We start from the raw sequence: 25295 nt of genomic DNA, 5'->3' as shown, positions 1-25295 counted from the left end.
TCTGTCTTTACAAAAACAAACAAACAAACAAAAATATATATATATACACACGCACGCACACACACACACACACACACACATATACACATAATGCCAGGCATGGTGGTTGCACGCTTGTAGTCCCAGCTACTCGGAAGACTGAGGTGGAAGGATTGCTTGAGACCAGGAGGACAAGGCTGTAGTGAGCCGTGATTGTGCCACTGCACTCCAGCTGGGTGAGAGAGCAAGATCCTGTCTCAAAAGAAAATAAAAAGTGATGAATTACGTTTTCATTTTTCATTCAAATTCTTTTTTTTTTCTTTAGTATCCTAGCCTAATTTAAAAATTTTTTTTGGCTCTGAGCCCCTTGCTAATTTGCTAGGCTAGATTAGGCAAACAGAAATCAGCACCCTGAATTATTTTCTACTCTTATCTTAAAGAAGTTTATGGTTTGTGAATGTATGTGAGAGAATTTTGTAAAGCAAGAAGTTGGTAGCTTTAAAGAATTCTGGACTTAATGTTGATCTGCAACATTTAGAATTTTTTATTTGAAATGTTATTGATAGAGTATGATGCTTGTTGGAATATGAATTCTACTTCAGGGTGTTAGATGATGTATATGCAGAGATACATAGACCCTGCTCTCAAAGTTTAGTCTCTGTTGGATCAAATAGACTTTTTGACATAATTTCATTTCATCGAGGTAAGTGCAGGGATAGAGATATTAGGGCATTTTTGGAAGAGAAAGGGGCACTTACCTTACTAGGAGAGGAGGAGTATTGGGGAAGCCATACTTGAACTGAGTCTTGAATTGTGAATAGAAATTAATCTGTTGAAGGTGATGATAGGACATTTCAGAGCATTTAGAATAGCACGAACAGAGGCATATAGAAGCAGCATCATATTGGGATTGCTAGTTGGGGAATTACAAACAGGTTAGTGCTGTTTGAGTGTCAAGTGCGGGAGGCAGGAAGTTGTAAGACACTAAAAGATAAGCCAGGGCCTGTTGTGTTGAGTTGAACTTCATGCTCAGTGATTCTCAAACATATCCAGCCCAGTGTTTCTTTTTTTACAGTAAATATTTTCCAATGCTCCCTTATGATCCTTAAAAGGAATTCTTATAATTCACATATAATAAAATTAACACATAATTTCTAACATGATGTCATAAATGTAATACAAGGGAAAAGTATAAGAAATCTAAAACAACATGGTTTGAAATATATATTTTAAAATATAAATGTTTAATCATTATATCATTAGAACACGTAATGAATTAATCAGATGCTTGTACCTATACATGGTATTACTGTAAATGCACAGCAACAAATGCGGGTATATAAAATGTGTTGTATTGGTAGGTAAGATATTTTAAATGGTATTGTCACTGGTAATGAGATTTTTCAAAATACTAAACATCCGATTTGTAAAGTTCCGACCAAATCAAAGTACAAGTTGTATTAATTGCATTACTGGAAAACTTGGTGTTTATTAAAACAGTGAAAAAATACTTTTTTATGTAAAATAAAATACTTAATTTTTAGGCTCAAGTAATTATAAACAGGTTTTTCCACACAATGTCAGATGGGACATTTGCAAAGCCATGTGAGACACAGGTCTTTTTGTCCTGTGGGATGTTCTTGGTCAGGGGTCTGCAAACATCAGCCCACAGGTGGTCACACTGCCTGTATTTATATAGCCGATGAGCTAAGAATAGTTTTTACATTTTTAAAGAGTTGTACGAAAAAGGGAAGAATATGCAGCAGATGGTTACAGCTTTTACAGAAAGCTTGCCAACTCCTGTTTCTTGGGCATTGAAGGATGCTGAGCATCCCTAGCTCCTGCTCACTTAATGCGAACAGCACTCCCTCCAATCACTGTGAAACCAAATGTAGCCTCCACCATTTCTCAGGTGCCTTTGGGAGGGCAATACTACCTGGCTGAGAAAGACTGTTTTGGTTTATCAGTTTTCAAATTTTTATTCCTCTGTGACACATTTAACAGATTGTAATATATGCATAATATAGTTCTATGCAGAGTTCCTGTGTTTGTAATTTTCTTTTTTTCTTCCATTCAAGTAAACAATTAAAATGAGGGAGGTAATTGTTTAATATAAGGATACTTTGAAAACCCTCTGATTTATACTTATAAAAATCTTTACAAACATTAATACTTGTACTACTACTACTACTAACTATATTATGTACAACTTACCTTATACCTCATAGAAGAGTGCTTCACACCATCCTGCCTGACCACCACTGAAGCAAGTAATAGCCAGCCATGGGATAACTTTAAACAAGCAAGTGCCAGCATCCTATATTTATATTATAGATAGATCACTTTGATAGTGGTATAGAAGATAGACTTGAGGGAGTCCACACTTTAGGTTCAAGATAGTGAGGGCTTCTACCAGCTAGTAGGGACAGACCAGAGGGGACATATTATTAGAGAATTATTTCAGATGTAACAATCAGTAGAACTTGACAATTGAAAGTTACAGGCATTTGTTTTTCTTTTTCTTTTCGAACTCATTTTACTGCCAGAGGCATTTGTTTTTAACACTTTGTTGCCTGCCAGAATCACTTTGGAAGCTTTTTAACAATACCATTGCCTAGGCTTTACTCCATAATTCCTAGAAATCAGAATTTCTGGGATAATAGCTGGGTGCTGATATTTTAAAATTGTACTTCAGGATTCTAATGTGCAGCCAGTGTTGAAAACCACTGATTCAAGATGTGGAAGAGAGAGAAGAATAAAGGATGAGTACCAGGCTGTCAGCCTAGGCTGCCAGTAGATGGAAGTGGTGTGCTGTGAACAGTATCTGTTTTATGGTGGCTATTCAAATATTTCTTAAGTGAAAATTGATGACTTTGAACCCAAACCAAAATCAGTTTCTCATTTAATTTTTGATTGTTCTAAATTTGGATGAATTGACCCTAGTTCAAGATATTATTGACTGGAACCCAACCAAAATAACTTTTGTCTCAGATGAAATTATATCAGAATGGATATCTCTTGATATTATTTGAGAAGAAGAATGATACAAGTTACCTGAGTTGTGACATAATATTGTGAAGCAAGGTGTCAGTGGAAATAATTTGACCTAATTATATTATACAAAATAATTCTTTCTGCCTGCCTGCCTGTCTGTCTGTCTGTCTTTCTCTCTCTCTCTCTCTCTCCCCCTCTCTCTCCCTCTCTCTTCTCTCTCTCTCTCTTTCTTTCTCTCCCTCCCTCCCTCCCTTCCTTCCTTCCTTCCTTCCATCTGTCCTTGGCGGAGTCTCGCTGTGTCACCCAGGCTGAAGTGCACTGGCGCAATCTCGGCTCACTGCAACCTCCGCCTCCCGGGTTCAAGCGATTCTCCTGCATCAGCCTCTTGAGTAGGTGGGATTACAGGCACCTGCCGCCACCCCCGGCTAATTTTTGTATTGTTAGTGGAGATGGGGTTTCTTCATGTTGGTCAGGCTGGTCATGAACTCCTGACCTCGGATGACCTGCCCACCTCAGCCTCCCAAGGTGCTGGATTATAGGTGTGAGCCACCACGCCCAGCCTGTATTTGTATTGACTGGCATAGCCAGAGGTTTGGGGTACTGCTATCTGGTAAATAGGCAAATATTCAGTAAATGTTTATTGAGTTGTAATGTGAAATATCTTTAATGTACCAGAAAGTTGTAATATTTACCATATAATTTTTTATATTAATGAAGAAATGAAAGCTTGTTTTTCTTTCAGCTCCAGTCTCACTTGCTCTACCTGTATTCTACCTGGTGTTGTTACCTTTACATTCTTCTGTTCCCACTGCCACCACCCTCTTTTAGTCAGGACTCTTGGTTCCAAATGATAGGAATACAGCTTAAATTGAATAGTTGATGGAATTTTGGGTTGTCTGTAGGAAGGATGCTGAGATAGCATTATAGAATTGCAGGAAGGCCTGCAGGAACCAGGGTCTTGGGAACTATAAAACAGGGATATCACCCCATTAAAATCCACTCTCACTTCATTCTATTTTCTTGCAGACATGCTTTTGCCAAAAGGTCCAAGAAAATGCCGTCTGTAACCCCAGCTTCACGTCCTTCTTATACTATGACCCAAAAAGACAAGACCATTTCTCCTGCCCTAAATTGGGAAATTGTTTAGACCAGTCAGTGTGCCCAGAGAAAGGAGCATATTGTGATCTGTCTGGTTTGGAGCTTATGCCAGTCCCCATGGCCACTAGCAGATAGGGGTATAGCAAAGAAGAGGCAAGGGGACGCTTACCCTGGGGACTAAGTTATTAACTGCTCCTGTCCTCTTCTAGGCTCCATTGCCCTAGCCCTCTGAAAATTTTTCACTTCAGTCCAACTACTTACTGTTATCAGATTCAGCTTAAAAATTTTTTTTTTAATTAAAAACATTTTTAAAAGAGAGACGGGGTTTTGCTGTGTTTTCCAGGCTGGTTGTTGTCAACCTCCAGGGCTTGAACAATACTCCTGCCTAGCCTCTGGAGTAGCTGGGACTGCAGGCATGTGACACCACACTGGCCAGATTCAGCGTTCTAAACCACACGTTGCATCATGATTTCCCAGTTACCTAGCCTTTAGTGGCCCCTCATTGCGTATATATAACAATGTCTAAAGTTGATGTACTTTAATCTGGCTCCAGACTGCCTTCTCAATCTTATCTCTCAGTTTTTCTATTCACTGTTAAACTGAGCTAGTTGGCCCTCTAAGTTCTGATAACACTTACATATTCCTCACTCAATCATCTAAACCTTAAGTAAAAAATTTGTGGTAATACTCTTCAAATCATTGTTTGATGTGTCAGGATCTCTAAATGCCAGCAACTGAAGCATTGTAGCTACTCATTAGGGACTGGCATCTCTGTATCATTGTTGGCAGAATGTACCAGTTTACATTTTTTTCAGTGGTAGTGATACCGAGTCTACTTCTCTATGTAGTCACTTGTGACAACTAATCAGAGGGAAACCTGGCTTAACTGTTAAGGCTTTGGCCCTGCACTTATCTCATGGTGCTTTCAGAAAAATCAGTTGACTGCTTGAAGCTTCAGTTTCCTTTTCTGTAAGTTGACAGTGAAGAGCACTGTAATACTATCATCTACCTCATTGCCTTTGAAAATTGATTATGAGGGTCAAGTGCAGTAATACAGACATACCTCGGAAATACCTTGGGTTTGGTTCCAGGTGGCCACAATAAAGTGAATAATGCAATTAAGCGAGTCACATGAATTTTTTTGTTTCCTTGTACATTAAAGTTGTGTTTATACTATACCATACCATATCATACTATACTATATTAAGTGTGTAAGAGCACTGTGTCTTTAAAAGCAGTTGCATACTTTAATTAAGGGATACTTTATTACTATTCAAGAGGCTGAAGTGAGAGGATTACTTGAGCCCAGGAGTTTGAGGCTGCAGTGAGCTGTGATTGTGCCCCTGCACTCCAGCCTGGGTAACAGAGACCCCATCTCCCAAAAAAAAACCTAAAAACTTTATTGCTAAAAAATGCTAATGATTACCTGAGCCTTCATCTAGTCATATTCTTTTTGCTGGTGGAGGGTCTTGCCTTGATGTCTTGTTTTTGTTTTCTAAATATGTGTGCGTGTGTGTGTGTGTGTATGTGTGTCACAAGTGGGATTTGAATTGCCTTGATGTCAGTGGCTGCTTACTGATCAGAGTGGTGATTGCTGAAAGTTGGGGTGGCTGTGGCAATTTCTTAAATAACACAACGAGGTTGTTGCATCCGTGGACTCTCCCTTTCATGAAAGATTTCTCTGTAGCATGTGATGCTGTTTGATAGCATTTTACCCACAGTAGAACCTCTTTCCAAATTGGAGTCAGTTTTCTCCAACCCTGCTGCTGCTTTATCAACTAAGTTTCTGTAATGTTCTAAGTCCTTTGTTGTCATTTCAACAATGTTCACAACATCTTTACTAGGACTAGATACCAAGAAACCACTTTGTTTATTCCTCCATAAGGAGTAACTTCTTATCCGTTCAAGTTTGATCATAAGATTGCAGCAATTCAATCACATCTTCAGATTTCACTTCTAATTCTTGTTCTCTTGCTGTTTTCACCACATGTGCAGTTACTTCCTCCACTGAAGTCTTGGACTCCTCAAAGTCATCCATGAGGGATGGAATCAACTTCTTCTAAACTCCTGTTAATGTGGATATTTTGACATTCTTCTATGAATCGTAAATGTTCTTAATGGCATCTAGAATGGTGAATCCTTTCCTGAAGGTTTTCAGTTTATTCTGCCTGGATCCATTAGAGTAATCACTGTCTATGGCAGCTATAGCCTTACAAAATGTATTTCTTTCTTTCTTTCTTTCTTTTTCTTTTTAGACAGGGTCTTGCTGTGTCACCCAGGCAGGAGTGCAATGGTGCCATCTTGGCTTATGCAGCCTTGACCCCATGTGTTCACAGTGATCCTCCCACCTCAGCCTCCTAAGTAGCTGGGACCACAGATGCGTACTACCCTGCCTGGCTAATTTTTTTGTATTTTTTTATAAAAACGTGGTCTTGCCATGTTGCCCAGAATGGTCTTGAACTCCCAGGCTCAAACAATCTGCCCACCTCAGCCTCCCAAGTGCTGAGATTATAGGCTTGAGCCCCTATGCCTGGTCACGAAATGTATTTCTTAAAAAAAAAAAAAGACTTGACGGTCAGAATTACTTCTTGATCCATGGACTGCAGAATGAATGCCGTGTTAGCAGTCATGAAAATAACATCTCCTTGTACATCTCCATCAGAGCTCTTGAGTGACTACATGCATTGTTAGTGAGTAGTAATATTTTGAAAGGAATCTTTTTTCTGAGTAGTAGGTTTCTGTAAAATATTAAGTGCACTGTGAATATTTTAAATTCAGCTGAATATTTTAAATTCAGCAAGCCATGCTGTAAACAGATATGCTGTTTTGGCTTTGTTGTTCCATTTATAGAGCATGGGCAGAGTAGATTTAACATAATTCTTAAGGGTCCTAGAGTTTTCTGAATGGTAAATGAACATTGGCTTCAACTTCAAGTCACCAGCTGCATTAGCCCCTAACAAGAGAGTCAGCCTGTCCTTTGAAGCTAGGCATTGACTTCTCTCTAGCTGTGAAAGTCCTATTTTATGAGAACTCACAAACAAAAAATAAAGTCCTAGATGGTATCTTTTTCCAATACATGGCTATTTCATCTATATTGAAAATCTTTTGTTTAGTGTAACCACCTTCATCAAATAGCTAGATCTTCTGGATAACTCCCTGCAACTCCTACATCAGCACTTGCTGCTTCATCTTGTGCTTTTGTGTTAATGGAGACAACTTCTTTCTTTAAACCTCATGAACCAACCTTGCTTCAAACTTTTCTTCTGTAAACTTTCTCATCTCTCTCAACCTACATATAATTAAAGAAAGTTAGGGCCTTGCCCTCGATTAGGTTTTGGCTCATGGGAATGTGGTGGCTGGTTTGATCTTTTGTCCAGACCACCAAAACCTTCTCCATATCAGCAATAAGGCTGTTGTGCTTTCTTCTTTTTTTTTTTTTTTTGAGACAGAGTCTCACTGTGTCCTCCAGGCTGAGGCTGGAAGTGCAGTCATATTATCTTGGCTCACTGCAACCTCTGCCTCCTGGGTTCATGCATTTCTCCTGCCTCAGCCTCCCGAGTAGCTGGGATTACAGGCGTGCGCCACTACGCCCAGCTAATTTTTGTATTTTTAGTAGAGACAGGGTTTCACCATGTTGTCCAGGCTGGTCTCGAACTCCTGACCTCAAGTGATCTGCCCAATTCGGCCTCCCAAAGTGCTGGGATTACAGGCATGAACCACTGCGCCTGGCTCTGTTTTGCTTTCTTGTCATTTGTGTGTGCACTGGAGTAGCACTTTTAATTTCTTTGAAGAACTTCTTGGCATTCACAACTTGGCTAGCTGTCTGGCACAGGAGGCCTAGCTTTCAGCCTATCTTGGCTTCCTCTCTAAGCTTAAACATTTCTAGCTTTTGGTTTAAAATGAGATATGTGTGACTTTTTCACTTGAATACTTAGAGGCCATTGTAGGGTTATTAATTGGCCTAATTTCAATATTGTGTGTCTCAGGTCATAGGGAGGCCTGCAGAGAGGGAAAGAGAAGGAACGGCCAGTGGTTGGAGCAGTCAGAACACAAGACATTTATCAATTAGTTAGTTTATCTGTCTTCTATGGGCATGGTTCATGGCGCCCTGAAAGAATTCCAGTAGTAACATTGAAGATCTCTGATCACAGATCACCATAACAGATATAAATAATAGTGAAAAAGTTTGAAATATGAAAATTTTCAAAATGTGACACAGACACAAGGTGAGTATATGCTATTTGAAAAATGGCACCGATAGACTTGCTTAGTATAGGGTTGCCACAGACCTTCAATTTGTAAAAAATGCAGTATCTGTGAAGTATAATAAAGTGAAGTGCAATAAAGTGATGCACAGTAAAATGAAGTATGCCTGTAGATGTGAAAATGCTATGGTATGCTAAAGATTACTGTGCAAATTTAAGGCATGTTACTATGCTTGAGCTTATATTTAGTTACTGTGTCTTCTTGGATGCTGGAATAGAGAACCCAGATTCAATGGCAATTAACTTTTGAAAATTTATGGGAAAGTATAAAGTAGTATATAATTTCACAGTAGTATTATTGTGAATAAGCTGTTTGGCTGAAGATGGGCTTAAAAGCTAAGATAATACATTCACTTAACAATAATTTACTTAGTGCATCATATGGACAAGGCATTATACAGTTGAAGTATATCAAACCAAGCCTGGCTATAAGGCATTGTGAAATTATGTAAGATTTTATCAGACAACCAATTAATTTTATTCTTTTGTTTTATTGTTATTATTTTAGAGACAGGGTCTTGCTGTGTTGCCCAGGCTGGACTCGAACTCGTGGGCTCCAGCTGTCCTCCTGCCTCAGCTTCCCAAGTAGCTGGGACTACAGGCACATACCACCACACCTAGCTTGTTTTATTACTTCAAAAAAATTTTCATTTTATCTCCCCGCCATAGAACTGGATATTTAAAAATTATATTCTAGTTATTGATACCGAATTGAGTGACATGGAATTTTTAACAGTAGCTTTTCTGATATTTGATGTTTCCAAAGGGAATATTTTTGTTATAAAGAGCTTATTCTCATTACTGTCTGCCCCCTCCCCCACCCACTTTTTTTTTTTGAGTGCAGTCTTGCTCTGTCGCTCAGGCTGGAGTGTAGTGGTGCGATCTGAGCTCACTGCTACCTCTGCCTCCCGGGTTCAAGCCATTCTCCTGCCTCAGCCTCCCAAGTAGCTGGGACTACAGGTGTGCGCAACTACACCCGGCCAATTTTGTATTTTTAGTAGAAAAACAGGGTTTCACCGTTTTGGCCAGGCTGGTCTCAAATTTCTGACCTCAAGCGATCTGCCCACCTCAGCTTCGCAAAGTGCTGGGATTACAGGTGTGAGCCACCGTACCTGGCCTCTTTACTGTCCCTTGATGACCTTTTATTAAAGTTTATTTCAGTGATTTTTTTTTTTTTTTTTTTTTTTTGAGACAGGGTCTCTCTCTGTCACCCAGGTTGGAGTGCAGTGGCACAATTTTGGCTCACTGCAGTCTCTGCCTCCCGGTTGAAGCGATTCTTGTGCCTCAGCCTCCTGAGTAGCTGAGATTACTGAGATTGCTGTTATTGCATATATACCACGCACAACCATGCCTGGCTAATTTTTGTAGTTTTAGTAGAGACAGGGTTTCACCATGTTGGCCAGTTTGGTCTCTGACTCCTAACCTCAAGTGATCTCGCCTCTGCCTCCCAAAGTGCTGAGATTACAGGCGTGAGCCATTGTGTCTGGGCTGTTTCAGTGATTTAAGAGTCACTCAAAATATGATCTGTAGTTAAGAAGCTATCTTTTTCTAATTACCTACTAAATTCAAATTTTTTGCTTTTTCTGTCATCTTTATAGTCTATTGCGTCTGCAGACATGGATTTCAACCAGCTGGAGGCATTCTTGACTGCTCAAACCAAAAAGCAAGGTGGGGTCACATCTGACCAAGCTGCTGTCATTTCCAAATTCTGGAAGAGCCACAAGACAAAAATCCGTGAGAGCCTCATGAACCAGAGCCGCTGGAATAGCGGGCTTCGGGGCCTGAGCTGGAGAGTTGATGGCAAGTCTCAGTCAAGGCACTCAGCTCAAATACACACACCTGTTGCCATTATAGAGCTGGAATTAGGCAAATATGGACAGGTGAGTTAAACTTAAGTCAATTTTCCTTTGTAAACTGTATTTTTCACTACATGTTAGCTTGTCTATTCAGCTTGATTTTATGCAATAACAGCAACAGGAAAAGACACTGTTTCCTAGAATCCTTTTTCAGAGGTAGAATCATCTGAAAATTTGGGTACTCTCACTTGTGGACAGAGTCTGGAAACTAGCCTCAGGGTCCTGGCAGCTATCTCAGAAGAACAGAATGGGCCAATAATGTGATTGCTCAGAAGCTGACCACTACTGCATTTGGTTAGATCTCAAAATCCTTGGCATTTGTTCAGAATTTCCAAGGCAATGATAGAGATAATAAATAAAGACCAAGAATTTGGATTAAACAACACAATCTCATCCAGTCATCTTTAATAATCAGTCAGGTATAGGAGGCAGTATATCTTAATTTACATTAATACATTGTTCGTAAAGACCCCTAAATGTGCTATCTCTGTCCTTGAGGTCACAAATAATTCTCACTTTAATCTTATGTACAGTGCTTCTTTTCCCAACAGTTACAGCAGTCATTATGGCAGATAATTTTAATGTCTATATGGTTTTTCTTGAAGTCATTCACTTTGTGTTCCAGATGACTGCCAGTTCAGACTTTTAATGATCTGGCTTATGTCTTTGGGGGAAAAAAAAAGAAACTGGTAATTAGGAAGAGAAAACCCAGGTCAATGAATTAGCTAATCACATTTATTTTCAGATAAATAATCAAATAAGTACTTCTATTATATCCTACAATAGAAATTTATTTCTTACTTGATGAGCTGTCAGATTTTCTTACATATTTTCTTTTATAGTTTCTTTAGATTTTTCAGTGTTTGCAGTTCTGTACTGACTTTAATTTTAATTTAAAAGATAATTCAGGGCCTGGCATGGTGGCTCATGCCTGTAATCCCAGCACTTTGGGAGGCTGAGGTGGGCGGATCACCTGAGGTCAGGAGTTCGAGGCCAACCTGACCAACATGGAGAAACCCCGTCTCTGCTAAAAATACAAAATTAGCTGGGCATGGTGGCACATGCCTGTAATCCTAACTACTTGGGAGGCTGAGGCACGAGAATTGCTTGAACCTGGGAGGTGGAGGTTGCGGTGAGCTGAGATCATGCCATTACACTCCAGCCTGGGCAATAAGAGCGAAACTCTGTCTCAAGAAAAAAAAAATTTTTAAATAATAAAAGATAATTCAGCCCGAGTATGGTGGCTCACACCTGTAATCCCAACACTTTGGGAGGCCAAGGTGGGTGAATCACCTGAGGTCAGGACTTTGAGACCAGCCTGGCCAACATGGTGAAACCTTGTCTCTACTAAAAATACAAAAATTAGCCAGGCATGGTGGCAGGCGCCTATAATCCCAGCTACTTGGGAGGCTGAGGCAGGAGAATTGCTTGAATCCGGGAGGTGGAGGTTGCAGTGAGCCGAGATTGAGCCACTGCACTCCAGCCTGGGTGACAAGAGCAAGATTCCACCAGAAAAAAAAAAAAAGATAATTCATTAAAAATTTTTGGCCAGGCGCAGTGGCTCATCTCTGTAATCCCAGCACTTTGGAAGGCCAAGGCAGGTGGATCACTTGAGGTCAGGAGTTCAAGACCAGCCTGGCCAACATGGTAAAACCCCATCTCTTCTACTAAAAATACAAAAACAAAACAAAACAACAACAACAACAACAAAAAATTGCCGGGCATGGTGGCAGGCACCTGTAATCCCAGTTACTCAGGAGGCTGAGGCAGGAGAATCGCTTCATCCTGGGAGGTGGAGGTTGCAGTGAGCAGGGATCACATCACTGTACTCCAGCCTGGATGGGAGACCCTGTTGCAAAAAAAGAAAAATTTTAAATTTGGAGTACGTTTTATTCAGTTAGTATAAAGTAGTGCTACTTGTACTTGTTGACTAGTTTGTCTGATCCTAAAGTCAGTTCTCTTGCTGGGCACAGTGGCTCACGCCTGTAATCCAGGCACTTTGGGAGGCTGAGGCAGGTGTATCATCTGAGGTCAGGAGATCAAGACCAGCCTGGCCAACGTGGGGAAACCCCATCTCTACTAAAAATACAAAAATTAGCTGGGCATGGTGGCAGGCACCTGTAATCCTAGCTACTCGGGAGGCTGAGGCAGGAGAATCACTTGAACCCGGGAGGCAGAGGTTGCTGTCAGCCGAGATGGTGCCACTGCACTCCAGTCTGGGCAACAGTGAGGCTCTGTCTCAAAAAATCAAAAAAAAAACAAAAAACAGGCTGGGCGTGGTGGCTCACGCCTGTAATCCCAGCACTTTGGGAGGCCGAGGCGGGTGGATCACGAGATCAGGAGATCGAGACCATCCTGGCTAACACAGTGAAACCCGTCTCTACTAAAAACACAAAAAAATTAGCCCGGCGTGGTGGCGGGCGCCTGTAATCCCAGCTACTGGGGAGTCTGAGGCAGGAGAATGGTGTGAACCCAGGAGGTGGAGCTTGCAGTGAGCCGAGATTGTGCCACTGCACTCCAGCCTGGGCGACAGAGCAAGACTCTGTCTCAAAAAAAAAAAAAAACTGAAAAAAACTTGTGTGTTCTCTTAACCATTATGTTATGTGACAGATATTTTTATACACACACACACACACACACACACACACATACATCCAACAGATTAGAAAAGTTTAATAAGTACACTTGGATATCTAAGTTTTACCAGCTATTTATATTGGCTATTTAGTTTTCATCCTGCCAGTAGTGCTTATTTCATTTTGTCTATATTTAACATTTGGGCAGGAATATGAAAACATATCTATTTTAAGACTCCTAGAAAGCTATGATATTATTTCGTTAATACCTTCATAGGTTTCTAGGTTACAGGTTGCTCACTTCTGTAATCCCAGCACTTTGGGAAGCTGAGGCAGGCAGATCACTTGAGGTCAGGAGTTTGAGAACAGCCTGGCCAACATGGTGAAACCCTGTCTCTACTAAAAATACAAAAAATTAGCTGTGTGTGATGGTGTGTGTCTGTAGTTCCAGCTACTCAGGAGGCTGAGGCACAAAAATCACTTGAGCCCGGAAGGCGGAGGTTGCAGCAAGCCAAGATTGGATCACTTCACTTTTAGCCTTGGTGACAGAGTGAGACTGTGTCTCAGAAAAAAAGAAAAAGAAAAAGAAAAAAGTGTGGCAATGATTGTATACATATGTCAAAACTTATAAAATTGTACACTTTATTATGTACAGTTTATTGTACATCACATACTTCAAAGTAGTAAAGAAATAGTCACAATGAAAATGATTGATATTGCACTTTAGCCCATAAAATCCTTTTTATTTGTTTTTTGAGACGGAGTCTCACTCTGTCACCCAGGCTGGAGTGCAGTGGCACAATCTGGGCTCACTGCAACCTCCGCCCTCCAAGTTCAAGTGGTTCTCCTGCCTCAGCCTCCTGAGTAGCTGGGATTACAGGTGCCTGCCACTGTGCCTGGCTTATTTTTTGTATTTTTAGTAGAGATGGGGGTTTCACCATCTTGGCCAGGCTGGTCTTGAACTTCTGACCTCGTGATCCACCCATCTCGGCCTCCCAAAGTGCTGGGATTACAGGCATGAGCCACCGCGCGTGGCCTATAAAATCCTTTTTAATACAAATATATGAAGTCAAGAAAAGTTGTAAAGAATAAAGTAAACAATAATAGAACGTAGACTGGCAGTAAAATGTACAGCCTGCATGCTACAGGAAATGTTTTTGTGAGAACTGGATCCTTGGTTAGTACTTATGCCAGCTTCTAGGTTAGTGTTATTTATGAAATACGCTACTAAATCAAGTTCCCAATTTTTAGAACACCTATAGGCACCCACATCAAAGTTGTTTTCACACTGCTGACACTGGATGAGCTTGTGAGAGAATTAACGATCCTAGGATATCAGGAAGTTGCTTCCAAGAAGGGTGACCAAGTTTTTGTTGAACTCTAGTGTGTGTGTATGTCTATCTGTGTACCCCAGGGCAACTAAAGTACTGTCTTCAGTTTATATCATTTTAAAGCAGTAGTTCTCAACTATGGTCACACATAAGAATCACATTCAGAGCTTTAAACATTTTGATGCTCAGGCCTTACCCCTGGCCAATTACATAAGAATCTGTGGGGTTGGAACAGAGGTATCATTATTCTTTAAAGCTCCCCAGATGATTTCAGTATCCAGGGTTGAGAACCACTGTGTTAAAGGTAGCCAAAATAATTGGATTTGATGTGTTAATAGAACTTGGTATCATATTTTTACAACAGGAATTCAATATGTGTTGGCATATTGCTTGTACTTGACGTAATTTGTAGAGTGCTTGAGATTTTTTATTCAGGAACTAGTGAAGGTGGGTTTCTTTCATTTCCCTCACTCCCTATTTAAATTTCTCTCTCCTGTTCAGTTTGTCTGTATTACTTTTCTTTGGTCTAAAAAGTACATTTGAAAATTGGAAGCCAAGTACATACATAACCTTGTTTTCTAAACCACAGTATATATTGCAATATACTTTGAGATATGAGGAAGCCAGAATAATAGAGAAATAACTACGGCAGTATACGTTAATGGAAATCTGCAAAGCTAGAGAAAATGAGTAGGAACTACTGACCCAATTACTTTGCTTGTAGTGAATGTTTTTTCCAACAGAAGTAAAAATTTTGCAAAAATAAAACATGATTCAATTGTAAAAACATGCAGAAAGCTTTAAGGTGAATATTTTATATCCAGAAGATGAACATCAAGTGCTTTGCTTATGAGACTGAAATCCTGTCATATTTGGCCATAAATCACTGTGAGATCCGAGCCATGAGGACTGTAGGAATCTGGCATATGTCTTTAGAAATGTTTTATATTTGTTCATCTAACACCTTTGTTGTGTTTTCCTTTCCTGGAACTTGAGTAGAGATTACAATAGAAGTGTTTTTTTAAACACTAACTGGGGAGAAGGGATGGTAATTTATACCTTTAGTGGAGTCTCATTTATGCTTATTTCTTCTTTTTAGGCTTGAATTTGGGTATTTTATAAAGATGTATTGGGTTTTCTTTTATCACTTCTTGTCCTTCAAGGCCAAAAGGACATTCTGTGAGGAAACATTTAGACTTAGTCTCAGTACTGAACCATTTAGTACTGAATTGTTCTTGCACATACATTTTAAGATGCCCTGCATGTAGAGATCCCAAAATATAAAACTCTTTTCTTTATTGTTTTTTAATTTATTTATTAATGGCAAATGTTACTGCCTTTTCTCAAGTAAGTTTTAGTTCAAGCACTTCTCTAGTTTTGGGTTGAGTTTTCAGCAGACCTATAGAGGAAGACAGATTTTTATATTTTCTGATGTAGTTGTTTTTTTAACCAACTTATATGCTCACTCCTGTCATTTATAAGCAATTAGATGAGGGGGATATTCACTGACCATACATTACAGAATCAAAATAGATTGGGCTCTATATTAAAAACCCAGCGATTTTGTCTGAAACATAGATAAACCTCTACTCTCAAGGGAAGGTATTCATTTATTTTTAATTTCTAAATTTCTTTTGAAATAAACTAAATATAATCATGCTCTGCATAATGACATTTCAGTCACTGATGGATCACATATAGGATAGTTGTCCCATAAGATGATAATACTGTATTTTAAAGGTACCTTTTCTATATTCAGATATGTTTAGTTACACAAATATAATACTAATCATTGTGTTGCAGTTGCCTACAGTATTCAGTACAGTAATGCCCTGTACAGGTTTATAGCCTAGAAGCAATAGGCTATACCATATAACCTAGGTGTATAGCAGGCTACACCATCTAGGTTTGTGTAAGTACACTCTATCACGTTCACACAATGAATCACCTAATGGCACATTTCTCAGAAGGTATCCTCATTGTTAAGCTGTGCATAACTATACACTGATCTCCTTTTGTAATTCTAGCTAGTAAATAAGGAGTAAGAATCTGCTAAAACCTATAATTAATAATCCGTTTATGTCTGGGCACAGTGGCTCATGCCTGTAATACCAGCACTTTGAGAGGTTGAGGGAGGCAGATTACTTGAGCCCAGGTGTTTGAGACCAGCTTGATCAATATGGTGAGACCCCATCTCTACAAAAAACATGAAAATTAGCCAGATGTGATAGTGCATGTCTGTAATCCAAGCTACCCGATAGAGTGAGGATCCCTTGTGCCCAGGAGGTCGAGGCTGCAGTGAGCTGTGATTGCCCCACTACCCTCCAGCCTGGGTGACAGAGTGAGAGTGAGACCTTGTCTCTAAGTAAATAAGTAAATAAATAAAATCAGTTTATACTGAGCTTGGTCATGTACCATTGTAGCTTCACAAGCCTGAGGAATGTCACCACAGCTATCTGCTTTGTGTCATAGGGGAAGCAGGAAAGTCACGTGGGCATGCACACACACCCACAATCTTTCATACACATACACACACATATATATATTTGTTTATACCTGTGTATGTGTGTAAATACATGGAGGGATTTGTAAGGATAGGATATAGGGATTAAATAAAATGCCATTTTATTTTATTAACATTCAGTCACCATTTTGAGATCATGTTGTCTTACTCCAAATAGCTACCAAGGGGAACAGATATCTTGCTTGGTTATATAAGCTGTAATGCAAGCAATACAAATTTATTTCTGATAATTCTTGTATTTAAGGTTGATTTTTACTTTTAATAATGTACTAAAGGAAAGCCTCCAAAGAAATTAGTGAAACTGGTTTTCTGATAAGACATTCAACTATCATTTGTCAGTAGGGATTGATAACATTTAACAGCTTGAAGATACTTAAATCAGTTTAGAATACATTATTTATTTGTTTATTTATTTATTTATTTACTTACTTACTTACAGAGTCTCCCTCTGTTGCCCAGGCTGGAGTGCAGTGGCATGCTCTTGGCTCACTGCAGCCTCTGCCTCCTGTGCTCAAGCGATTCTCCTGCCTTAGCCTCCCAAGTAGCTGGCACTACAGGCATGCACCACCACACCTGGCTAATTTTTGCATTTTTAGTAGAGACAGCATTTTACCATGTTGACCAGGCTGGTCTTGAACTCCTGACCTCAAGTGATACGCCCACCTCGGCCTCCCAAAGTGTTGGGATTACAGGTGTGAGCCACTGGGCCTGGTCTAGAATACTTTAAAAAAAAACAGATAAAGGAATTTTCCATTTTGTATTTTATATCAGATTTAGAACATGGAATTTACTTAAACTTTAATTCTGAATGAGTCAACTGTTTTTGTAGCTCTAAGAAGTGTTCCATAATAGTTTGTGTTCTAAAGTTATGGTCTTCAACTTACAGTTGAATTTAAAGGTGTAATTTATAGAAGGTAATGCTTAAAGTTTATGACAGAAAAAAGAAAGAATAAGACTGGGCATGGTGGCTCATGCCTGTAATTCCAGCACTTTGGGCGACTGAGGCGGGTGGATCACCTGAGGTCAGGAGTTCGAGATCAGCCTGGCCAACTTGGTAAAACCCAGTCTCTACTGAAAATACAAAAGTTTGCCAGGCATGGTGGCACATGCCTGTAGTCCCAGCTACTCGGGAGGCTGAGGTAGGAGAATCGCTTGAACTGGGAGGCAGAGGTTGCAGTGAGGCGAGATCACACCACTGTACTCCAGCCTGGGCAACAGAGGGAGACTGTCTCAAAAAAAAAAAAAAAAAAAGAATAAGAAATTTTGTTTCCTTAGAAAGTTGTTATAATTTTTGCTTTCACACACTTGTTAAAAAAAATCTATGAAAATCCAGAACTTATCATTGAAATTCAAACTAACTCTGAATTAGCTATTTGTAAAAATACTTTGTGGAGAAGGGAATGTTTTACCAAAATAAAATAAAATAAAATAAAAAATAAAAAAACTAAGAAAAACCCTTTTTAAAAACATTACTAGTTATAATGAATAGTGAAAGGACTATTCTTGTGAATTCTAGTGAATGGCTAGTGAAATATTTGTAGTAACTAGTGAAATAAAAATGTAAGTTTAATGCTTTTTAGTTTTGAAAACATTAAAATCAGAAGTATTCAGTTATTGATAACTTACCAGTTGAAAAGTAGAAATTTTTGGGAATGTTTTACATAAGGATTGTAATAAGTGATATTTAATATTTTTGATGTGTTGAAGATTAGACTGCTGTACTGTTAATACAGTACTTCTTTTTCTTAGCCAAGTCTTTCCTTTAAAATTTATATAATGTTTTTGCATTTATTCTCATTTTAAATAATAGTCTGGAGATTTTAGTTACTGGATCCATAATCAACATTTGACATACTTGAATTACCTTGTCTTTGAAATATTTGTCTTCCAGAATACCGCATTTGCGTGATTTTCCTGCTAGCCTTCTAGCTCTTTTTTTTTCTTTTAAAATCTCTTTTGCAGCTTCCTTCTGATCCTCACATCTAAATGTTGGTGTACCCTTGAACTCTGTCCTCGATCTTCTTTTCTTCCTTTTTACAACTCACTTCCTAGTTGATCTCATGTAATTCGTTGCATTTAAATACCATCTATATGGTAATGACTTCCAAATGTATATCTCCAAACTGGATTTCTCCCCTAAATTTCAGATACATATTTATGACGTACTTGAGATCTTGACTTAAATGTGTAAAAGGTATCAAAAATTGAATATGCCCAAAACTAAGTTCCTCATATATCTCCAAAACCTGTTCCCCCTGCATTTTTTCTCGTCTCAGTTAGTGGCACCTCCATTCTTCCAGTTCGTATCTTTTTGTTTTCTCCTACCCACATCCATTCCACCATCAAATCTTGCTGGGTCTATTTTTAAAATATATCTAAAATTTGAACACTTCTCACAACCCCCAACTACTTTGTTTAGATCACCATCACCTCTCTCCTAGATTATAATATCCTCCTAACCGATGTCTGTGTTTCTGCTTTTCAGTCTGTTTTCAACACACAGCATCCAGAATGACTGTTAATGCATAACTCAGAAAATATATTCATGGCTTCCCAGTTCACTCCAGTGGCTTTCTATGTCAGTCAGATTAATGGTTCTCTCCGTTACTTCGTCTACTCTAGCTAGACCCACTGGCCTTGTTGCTAATTTCTGAAACATTCCAGGGGTCTTCAGGACCTGTATACTTGCTCTTGCCTCTTTCTCAGTTTGTCTCACTCCAGATATGGCTAGCCTTTTCACTTCCTTAAAGTCTTTTGTTTTTTTAAATCACCTTCTCATTAGGCCTTCACCAGCTCCCTCTCTAAAAGAGTTCTCCATGTCCTGCTTTATGTTTTATATTTATAATTTACAATGTATAATATGATAAACTATTTATTTAAAGTGTACAATTTGATTAATTTTGGCTGGTGTACATGTCTGTGAAAACACCACTACAGTCAAGAACCAGAACACGTTCCTCGGCCCCTAAATGGGGACTGTGTCCCTTTACAGTCATCCACAATTTGTGGACAACTGCTGGTCTGCCTTTTGTTACTTTAGTTGTTTTTCTTCTTGTTACTTATTACTACCTAGCATGCTATTTTACTTATTAATCTTGTCAGTGCTCCAGATTAGCATTTAAGAGGACAAAGATTTTTTTTTTTAATTGCTGCATCCTCACAGTCTTGGATGCCTCCCGGCACATGGTGTTCAGTTAATATTTCTTGAGTGGATAAATCACATAACTCACTATAAAGCATCTCCTATGTGTCAGACACTACATAGGAGTTGAGGATGTATCAGTGAACAATACAGACAAGTTCATTATCTTATGGAGCTCACAATGAAAGAAAGTTGTTAATAATTAGTGTAAGAAATTATATCAGAGATGGAAGAGCCTTACCAAAGCTCAAAAGATGGAATGGCTATCTTTACCCAGGAAGTTGAAGAAGGCAGTTCTTAAGAGGTAACATTTACATGATTTTTCCAACATCGTAAACTCTGTGATCCAGAGCTGAGAATCATGAAATAAGAACAACAAAAAAGTTGATACAGGCAGGATGGATTCTCTAGAGTTTATGAACATATCTTTGCATTTAATGCATAGATGTACGGCTGGGCACAGTGACTCATGCCTGTAATCCTGGCACTGTGGGAGGCTGAGGCAAGTGGATCACTTGAGGTCAGGAGTTTGAGACCAGCCTGGCCAACATGGTGAAACTGTTTCTACTAAAAAATACAAAAAACTTAGCTGGGGCTGGGTGTGGTGGCATGCACCTGTAATCCCAGCTACTTGGGAGGCTGAGGAACGAGAATCACTTGAACCCAGGAGGCGGAGGTTGCAGTGAGCCAAGATCACGCCATTCCACTCCAGCCTGGGTGACAGAGTGAGACCTTGTCTCAGACACATACACATACACACACACACACACGTGACCTTTGGCAGTGAGGTTTTTTTTTTTTTTTTTTTTTGAGATGGAGTCTCACTCTTGTTGCCCAGGCTGGAGTGTAGTGGCTCTCACCGCAATCTCTGCCTCCCAGGTTCAAGCAATTCCTCTGCCTCAGCCTCCTGAGTAGCTGGGATTACAGGCATGCACCACCATGGCCAGCTAATTTTGTATTTTTAGTAGAGATGGGGTTTCTCTATGTTGGTGAGGCTGGTCTCGAACTCCCGATCTCAGGTGATCCACCCGCCTGGGCCTCCCAAAGTGCTGGGATTACAGGAGTGAGCCACCGCACCCGGCCCCTTTGGCAGTGATTTAGTACAAGTCCCTAGTGATTGCCATTTCTTTCTCACCACCTCCCACAATGTTGGTTTTCCATTTTTTCAGCCCGCTGTCAGTAAGAAGTAGCAAGAAGTAAATTGGCAGAAAAGCTATTAAGCAAAAGGAAGATTCACTTAGCTAGTGATTCAAAGCATCACTATATGTCAGACTCACCTGAGGAGCTTAAAAAGAAATTAAGATGCCCAGACCCCACCTCAAAGTAAGTGGCTTTACTTTAATTTGAGTGAAGGAAGATTTCTTCTCTGAGGTGAGCCGAGCTTTGAATGACAAGAAGGAGGCAGCCCCAGGAAGATCTGGGGGCACAAAATACAGGCAGAGGGAGCAGCCAAGGCAAGAAATTAGCCTTGTTAAGAATTTTAAGTGTAATGGGAAGCCATTAGAGGGTTTTAAACAAGGAAAGATGTGATGTGACTTATGTTCTAATAAGATTGCCTTGATTCACCTATGGAGAATGGATTTCTGGGATCTCAGTACTGGGATACTGACATCCCAGGGGGAAAATATCACTAAGGTTGGAATTGCTTTTCTGCACATTAAAAACAATTCTCTTTTGCCTTGAAACCTCCATGTGATGGTAATTAGGTAAATGGGATTTCAAGGAAAAACAAAATACAAAACAACAAAAAGAAAAACTGTTATCCTTCATTCTCTTAATAAGATGAGGTGTTCAGAAATTAATGGAGCCAATATTAATATTCCACTCCAAAAAATAGTAGAAATGAGTTTACGTGGACTTCTCACAATCTCCATTCCACATTTCCATCTCTATTTCTCATTTATGACAGGTCCCTTCCTTTAAAAACTTTTTTTTTATTATAATATGTTCCAAAACTTGTTTGTCAAACCTAGGGATAACTAATAAAAATCAGTATTGTAGGGGGAAAAAGTTGAAAGCAGGAGGCTACTTACTGGGCTGTCACAGTGGTCCAGGTGAGATAACAGTGTGGAAATAGAGGTAATTTTAACGAAGTGAAGTGAGCAGGTAGAGTGTATGTTTTGAATATGGGTGAGTTGCTTTGAGTTGACTTGGAAGGGATGTAGAGAATGAGAGAAAGTGAGGAATTGGGGATAACACCTTGTTTTTTCTTGTAAGACTGTGTTAACATAATTGGTAATTCTAGTCATTATTAAACAGTCTTATTGCAGTGTTGACTGTCTAATATACAACTTGAGTTTTCTGGTAGCTATAATTACCCCTTCCACTTGGGGAAAAATATAAAAGAAATCATTTAACATTTGGCAGTTAAGAAAATGTTGTTTGTGCTGAAGTAATTTTATTTTTAAAACTCTCAACTTACAGAGAGATGCACTTGAGATTACTGAACATAAATTTTTTATAGACTTTAAAAGAAAATCAGTGTTTCTTATGATGTGCCCTTTCTTATGTATACTATACCCAATAAAATGATTTAAAGAGGAGGAGAGAAAAAGATGAATGTCTTTGCAGATTCATTGACCCTGTGAGAATAGGGCTTTGGCACTGCTGAAGTCCTCAGCCTCTGACTAGTAGCTTGCCAGCACACAGCCCCTGGTGTTGGACTTCTTTCAGCTGTTCAGGCTGTCTGTTTCTATTCTTGCAGACAGATGGGGTGCTTGAGAGGAAGCCAGGAAGCCAAGCCTTAAGAGGACTTGGAAGCAATTTTTGGATATAAGTCCCTTGTCCTAAACTCAGGGCAACAGTGTATCCTGCCCAGCAGTGTTGAACTGCCTGTGTTTGTCTAGTATGTGTGTACTGGCTGGTTGGCTCTGGGCTTCATTCCATGTATGCCACTGCTGTATTGCCAAGATAAATGTAGAAGGCCTCTGGCCCAAGCCCATCCTTAGTACTTAAAAAAAAAAATTAGTGGTAAAATATACATAACAAAATTTTACCATTTTAACCTTTTTTTTTTCTTTTTTGAGATGGAGTCTTGCTCTTTTGCCCAGGCTGGAATGCAGTGGTGCAATCTTGGCTCACTGCAACCTCCACCTCCTGGGTCCAAGTGATTCTTCTGTCTCAGCCTCCCGAGTAGCTGGGACTACAGGTGTGCACCACCACGCTGGGCTAATTTTTGTATTTTTAGTAGAGATGCGGTGTCACCATATTGGCCAGTATGGTCTTGAACTCCTGACCTCATGATCCACCCCCCTCAGCCTCCCAAAGTGCTGGGATTACAGGTGTGAGCCACCGCGCCCGGCCATTTTAGCAGTTTTAAAGTGTACAGTCCAGTAGTATTAAGTACAGTCCAATGGTATTAAATACAGATGGTTTTCTTTTTTAAGAGATGGCAGTCTTGCCACCCAGGCTGGAGTACAGTGGCATGATCATAGCTTACTGTAGCCTCGAAGTCCTGGGCTCAAGCAGTCCTCCTGCCTCCACCTCCCAAAGCACTCGGATTACAGATGAGCCACTGCATCCGACCCATTCATGATGTTGTATAACCATCACCACTATCTATTTGTAGATCTTTCTTTTTTAAATCCCAAACAGAAATTCAGTACACATTAAACAATAACTCCCAATTTCCACCTCTCTTCAGCCCCTGGTAACCTCTTTTCTACTTTTTTCTCTATGTATTTGCCTATTATAGGTACCTCATATAAATAGAACCACACAATATTTGTCCTTTGTGTCTGGTTTATTTTACACATAGTGTCTTCAACTTTTATCCTTGTTGTAGTACATATCAGGATTTCATTCTTTTTAAAGGCTGAATAATATTCCATTGTGTGCATATACCACATTTTGTTTATCCATTTATCTGTTGATGGATATTTGAGTTGTTTCCACCTTTTGGCTCTTGTGACTAATCTGCTGTGAACATGGGTGTACAAATATCTATTTTAGTCTGTTTTTAATTCTTTTGGTATATACTAGCAGTGGACTTGTTGGATCATGGTAATTCTATGTTTTAACTTTTTAAGAAACTGACAAACTATTTTCTACAGCAGTTGCTCAATTTTATGGTTTTTTGCAGTACATGAAGTTTCCAGTTTCTGTACATCCTCACTAACACTTGTTAGTTTCTGGGGTTTTTTTTCTTTTTTTTTGATAGTTGTCATCCTAATGTATATAAAGTGGTATCTCATTTAGTTTTGAGTTGAAGTCCTTAAAGATTAGAGATGTTGAACATCTTTTTATGTGCTTGTTGGATTTGCCCTTTTTGTTTGTTTTTTTGAGACAAGAGTCTTGCTCCATCTCCCAGGCCGGAGTGCAGTGGTGCAGTCTTGGCTCACTGAAACCTCCGCCTCCCGAGTTCAAGTGATTCTCTTGCTCAGCCTCTTGAGTAGCTGGGATTACAGGCACACACCACCATGCCTGGCTAATTTTTGTATTTTTAGTAGAGACGGGGTTTCACCACTTTTGGCCAGGCTGGTCTTGAACACCTGACCTCAGGCAATCTGCCTGCCTTGGCCTCCCAAAGTGCTGGGATTACACGCATGAGCCACGACGCCCAGCCAGGTTTGCCCATTTTCAAAAATCTTTTTTATTTTTATTTCTTTTTGTCTCTGTTTTTTCTTTTCTTTTCTTTTTTTTTTTTTTTCGAGACAGGGTCTTGCTCTGTCGCCCAAGCTGGAGTGCAGTGGCACAGTCTCGGCTCACTGCAACCTCTGCCTCCCAAGCTTCAGTGTTCCTCCCACCTCAGCCACCTGAGTAGCTGGGATTACAGGTTAATTTTTTGTATTTTTTGTAGAGACAGGGTTTTGCCATGTTGCCCAGGCTGGTCTTGAACTCCTGGGCTGAAGCAAGCCACTGCCTCAGCCTTGCAAAGTGCTGGGATTATAAGCATGAGCCACTGAACCCAGCCTCTTTTTTTTTTTTTTTTTCCTACACCAAACACCTGAACCCATTTTACCCACTTTTATTGTTTTTTTTGTTGTTGAGTTTTAGGAGTTTCTTTAATGTATTCAGGATATCAATCACATATTAGATATATGGATTTGCAAATATTTTCTCCCGGTCTGAGTTTTCACTCCCCTCCCAATCGTATCCTTTGATGCATAAAACTTTTAAATTTTGATGTGGTCCAGTTTATTTTTACTTTTCTTGCCTGTGCTTTTGGTATCCTATCCAAGAAGTCATCGCCAAATCCAATGTCATGAAACTTTTCCTCTATGTTTTCTACTAAGAGTTCTATAGTTTTCACTCTTAGGCTTAGGTCTTTGATCCACTCGAGTTAATTTTTTCATATGATATGAGGCCATTCTTAAAATTTTGTATGGATTTTTAAAAAATGATTTATGCTACTAGGGAAACAGAAAATAGGACTTCTGAACTTGAAGCTGATAGGTTGTAAATTTATCATGTTTCTGAATTTTCTAGATAACTCTGTGTAATTAATTAAACAGAGCTCTTATCACCCAAGACGTTAATGAGTGGTAGTCTCTAGGAACCAGCTTAGATTAACTGCCAAATAAGCTAAACT

General features: G+C 39.4%; 1 protein-coding gene across 9 annotated transcripts in view; it reads left to right on the top strand.

Annotated features, from left to right (window-relative positions):
• Positions 1 to 25295, top strand: part of COMMD1 (copper metabolism domain containing 1) — a 246976-nt gene that overhangs the window by 102142 nt on the left and 119539 nt on the right. For all 9 annotated transcript variants that reach the window (XM_063648682.1, XM_063648685.1, XM_054474960.2 and 6 more), the window contains one exon: positions 9935 to 10216. In XM_063648682.1, the coding sequence (XP_063504752.1) occupies positions 9935 to 10216 (282 nt within the window). The remainder of the gene's footprint in view (positions 1 to 9934; positions 10217 to 25295) is intronic.

This window comes from Pongo pygmaeus, chromosome 12 (assembly GCF_028885625.2).
Source record: "Pongo pygmaeus isolate AG05252 chromosome 12, NHGRI_mPonPyg2-v2.0_pri, whole genome shotgun sequence".
NCBI lineage: Eukaryota > Metazoa > Chordata > Mammalia > Primates > Hominidae > Pongo > Pongo pygmaeus.
This window is presented reverse-complemented; position numbering and strand designations above follow the sequence as displayed.